Genomic DNA, 4,800 nt, shown 5'->3' with positions numbered 1-4,800 from the left:
CTCTTCTCCCTCCCTCTCCTAAAGAGCTCAGTCTGGAAGATGTTCTCGGAGTACTTGGCTCTGAATGAATCACAATGGCAGCTACTCTTTTACTTTAAAGCTCTGGATTGTGGAACTCCACTTGCTTTGTTTAGAGAGGCACCACTATCCTTTTATGCAATAACTCAGGGGCCTCAGTACTTGCTCAGGATGAGGGAAACCTAAGCCTGGCAAAGGAGTGAACTGTAGAAACCCCTGGTTCAGTCTGAGCATGTGCTTTCACTACAAAGCTTCTGCATAGCACCTTTTTCTGCCATGCTCTTGGAAGAGTGACCCCCTGCTCTGTATTTGAGAGCAAGGCCCTGGGCATCTCCAGCTTCAGGAGACTTCTAGGCTGTGAGCCTTGAGTCAAGGAAGCACCTCTTGCTAACACCAAGTAAATGAAGCACCCTTCCTTCCCCAGGGCTTAAGAAACACCCTTATCTTGAGCATTTCCTTGCTGATTAGCTGAAGCAACTTTCCCTGTCTTGTGTGCAGATTTTTATGGATTCCATTCAGAGGCACCCAGCTCTCTATGCATTGTACCGGGACCCTAGGCACTTAACTCAGGGCTCCAGCTTGTGGTATGTAGGCCAAACACCTGAACGCTAGGTGCTGCAATACTCACTAGAGCTGGTTTCTGGTCAGGAGCATTAGAAGTATCATAAGGATATCCAGGCAAAGCTAGGCAGCAGAGATGGAACTGAATCCAAGTCATCTGACGTCTAGTTCTAGCACTAGTAGCCAGTGGTGTACAATGAGGTCCATTTGCTACACGCATCCAGAAGACATACCGCATTTTTGGTCTGCTTCTGGCTTTAGCAGTCAGCATTTCACAGAAGTTAACAGAAGCAGCATAAATATGGCAAAGAGAAGTGTGTCACTAATACCAGATCCAGATGTGCAGGCACGTGGAGTTTGTGGTGGCACTGCCACTGCCCATTAAATTCGCAATGCAGAGCACATTTGATCAGGTGGGGACAAAATTTGCTACAGGAGCAGGTGCTGGCAGACAAAGAGGCTCAGTTCTCCTACGAGATGCTCTGGTTGCCAGCTAGAGTATCTCCCCTCCTCTAATTTTGCCCCGGTTCCTCCAGTATGCCAGGGACTGGGAGGAGCAGGGAAACAGCAGTTTCCCCAAAGAGTGAGGCATTTTGTCCCACATGAAAGCCCATGGTGTAGGGATATGCACAGTGGCAAAAAGCAATGGCACAAATTTGTTCCACTATTTTTTTTGCTGCTGCAAGCACACACTCCAGCATGTGGGGCTGCACCCTAAGACTCTCCGTGGGAAAGATGCAAGCTCTTGTCAATGCAAAACTTCACATAAGTAGGTTGTGCAACTCTAATTACAATGCTCAGAGTAAACTTTTACACTCTGGGCAATAGTGTAAGTAATCTTTCACATGTAAGTAAACTTTTATTTCATGTTCTAGGGCCAAGTCATTTAATCCACAATTAAATAAAGTGAGAGCAGGGTTCAGTGTGCCCCAACCTCTGTGCAGTACATGGCTTTGCATATAAACAGAATTCATCTTTAGACAATAGATGCCAAGAATATGAATAATTAAACTTCTTTTTAAAATAATGCTTTTCTTCTTTTGGTAAGGAGATCATCCTTCCAAAGGGTTAAAATATAAAGGACATGGCACAGTAGAGATCTGTTTCAGGACACTGGTTTTGGAAAAACAAGCTTCTGTGCTTGGAAATTTTCTGTAAACAGTTCAGGAGACCAATTACCTGCTAAGTCCAATATGCCCCTTGAATCAATTGCACATGAGAGACAGCTCTTGATTTCTGAGCAGAAGCAAGCTCCCGGGGCTGAATCTTCTAAGAGAAAGGCCTTAGTGGCACATGTAGATGTAGGAGTCTTCAGAATCTCAGCCCTGCTTATTAAACGTCTATCAGTTCCACTGCTCCCTTTGTTTTCAGAAACAAGTTCGTCATCTGTGTGTTTGCAGATAGCTGGTCTCCTGGCTTGCAACCCAACGGTTTTTAAATTAGAAAATTCAGCTGGCTGCAACAATTTTGTTGCTGATGGAGGGATCCATTCTTCAGGGTCAGAGTCATTTTCAGGTAACTCACTGTTGGTAAACAACTGCTGTGAATCAGGCTTATTGATGTCTGTGGCTCTTGGATTACTACTTGACCTTTCATGTTTTAGCAGTCTGCTGGTAAGCTGTCTCAGTAAAATATTTTTAAAGGAAGATCTAGGTTGTTTCCATCTGGAACTGATTTTAGTGCAATTTTTAGAGGGCAGTTTAGGGAAAATGGAGTCTCTCTCCCTATATGGTCTTAATTTCTGAAGAGGTCTTGCAACAGGAGTTGACTGTGAATCAGGAACAAAGTCTGGGGTACCTACCGTATCGAGTTCTGATTTGCACAATGAATAACTTATAGGTGTACTGTGTTTACTAAAAGCAGGAGAGGAACTATGCAAGAACTGGCACTGTGAATAGCTGCAGCCATCACCAAATGGACTAAGTGCTAACTCAGATGCTGTGTGCTTTTGAGTCGAAACATAATCTTTGGCTGAAGAGTTATAAGACTTACTTAAAAAATCTATTGCGATTTCCTCCTCCCCACCAGTAGCATCAAACAGGTCAGCAGAAGCATTGTAGCTGCCTTCAGGGCAGCTGCCATTCCATAAGTCTCTCTCATTTACAGCTCTGCAGGTCTTTTGTTGCAAGTCTGTCAACGGTTTTAATTCTCTTTTGCCTGTAATTTTAGTACTAGAGAGGGCTGCAGAAGTAGAGCCCATTGCCCAACAACTTGTAAGGTCTGTTTTTTGGTTTGGAGGGTAAACAGAATTTTCTTTGTTTTCCCAATTGGCTAAACAGCCACGTACAGAACGTAAATGGGCATGTTTCTGTCTTCTTTGTAAATATGGGCCGTCTCCATGCTCAACAGGACTTTTTAAGTTGGTGGGGCACTTGATGGACTTTGAAATAGTAATATTTGCTCCCTTGGAATGTAGAACACTGCCCTCTGAATGAGGCTTCAATATTACTGGTGAGCACTGGGTCTGAACCAGCAGAGGTGGATTAGCTATAAAACAAGACCCATTGTCTTCTTTAATATTTGTGGATAAAAGGCTGCATGAAGACTTGTGCTGTAATGCTTTGCTACTTACTGGTTTCAAGTTTGACTGATGACAGGACAGAACAGGCTCTTGGCAAGTATTCATATTCTCCTGTAGGTGTGAGGACCCCCCAGTTGCACATACAGCCTGGAAATCATCAGCCCCAGTGCCTTGTGAGGATTTGGCAAGATTTTTATTGCCCTCATCATTCTCAAGGAGGGAATGTTTGTGTGTAGCCGAATCTATCGAGGGCTCTGCACTCTTGTTATTTTCAATTCTGGCTATGAATTCATTCAGACTTTCAGAGAATGGCAACTCATCCCAAATCATAGGGTCATCTTCAGACACTCTGGCTGTGCTTGAAGGATCAGGTGACAGAGCTGAACAGCAGAATGAATAATCTTGTCTTTGATGAAAAACAGAGTTCCTAGATTTTTCTTGGTATTTGTCATATCTGCTAGCAATCTCTGGGCAATAGTGTTTTACCTCAAATTCCAAGGAGTTGTGTAATAACCTTGAGTGGCTGCTGGGTGTTGACAAGTCTCTCTTTAGAGAGAAAATGCTCTCCAATTTATCAGTGTCTGGCTGTTGATGCGGTGAACTGAATTCATGATCTTTCTGTTCATGTCTCTCACCCCTAGAAGAGTTATGGAGTTCCACCCTTAGAACAGTTTCATTACCGGGGATGATACTGCACGGTTCTGCTGAGAAAGGTCTCTCCTCTTGTTTATTCCGCTTACCAGGATCCTCTCCTAGTTCCAAAGCTAAAACATCTTCTGTTGTTACCCAATCCACAGAAGATGAAGTCAGTCCAAAGGATTGCTGCCAGGGCCCTGAAAAGCTCTCTCTTCCTGACTGAACAAAACAGGAGTTGCTGCTGGAGCTGCAAAAACTGCTGAGCTCCCTGGTAGGCTGATCTATTGCAATTAAAGGACTGTCAGGTGAGTATGAACTGCTGTGACTGTGCCTGGTGTCTGTAGACTGCCAGAGCCGATAGAAGTAGCTGATAACTGTAAAGCCAGCAACAGCAGTGTTTGGCAGGAAGATCTGGCAAGCTGTAAGATCTTTTGTTTGACTATTAATTCTGGAGCAGTTTTGGAAGATGCTGTCAGAAGCAGAGGGCCCTCCATCTTGGTGTTTAGAACCCTGCAAAAGAATTAATTAGGCTTTACCGTGATGATTTGTGTAGACAACAGAACAAGATTTTATGGGGCTTGAGAGCCAGAAAGGCCCAAATAAATTTCAGCTCAGAATTTATTTTAAACTACAGTTTAAGGAGTTTTCTCTCCCTTGCAGCCCCTGCTAGCCAGAGGAGACCATACCCTGCCAAGAAGTGCTTCTGAGGGCTACAGAAAACATTTGAACCAAAAGCCCTTAGTCTATAGCAGCAACTGCTTTTTTTAGAGGGACTAGAAAAAGATCTGTATGAATTCAGTGGAGAAAGGACCTCACCAGGGAGACCAACACCTACATTCCATCTTCACAGTACTTTCTCCTCCAGTGAAACACTGCACAAATGAGTAGGAGTTCAGTGGACAGTAAATATTTCCCCTGAAATTTAGGTACTAATAAGTGTTTAAGAAAGGTATCTGGGGGTGCAGATTGAGGCCCAGCGGTGAGAGAGGGAGTGGGGCTGTGGCTCAGGCAGGCAAGGCCCTGCCAGGGCAGCATGTGGGATGGAGCCACAAGCAGCTCATCTA

At 44.2% G+C, this 4,800-nt stretch overlaps 1 protein-coding gene across 4 annotated transcripts in view; it reads right to left on the bottom strand.

Moving 5' to 3' along the window:
- Positions 1 to 1,421: 1,421 nt before the first annotated feature.
- Positions 1,422 to 4,800, bottom strand: part of DDIAS (DNA damage induced apoptosis suppressor) — a 29,290-nt gene continuing 25,911 nt past the window's right edge. For all 4 annotated transcript variants that reach the window (XM_019525009.1, XM_019525008.1, XM_019525006.1 and 1 more), the window contains one exon: positions 1,422 to 4,246. In XM_019525009.1, the coding sequence (XP_019380554.1) occupies positions 1,685 to 4,246 (2,562 nt within the window). In that variant the 3' untranslated portion in view covers positions 1,422 to 1,684. The remainder of the gene's footprint in view (positions 4,247 to 4,800) is intronic.

Source organism: Gavialis gangeticus, unplaced genomic scaffold (assembly GCF_001723915.1).
Source record: "Gavialis gangeticus isolate Ggan-Ray unplaced genomic scaffold, GavGan_comp1, whole genome shotgun sequence".
NCBI lineage: Eukaryota > Metazoa > Chordata > Crocodylia > Gavialidae > Gavialis > Gavialis gangeticus.
The sequence above is the reverse complement of the archived record's forward strand: the minus strand, read 5'-3'. Positions and strand labels throughout refer to the sequence as shown.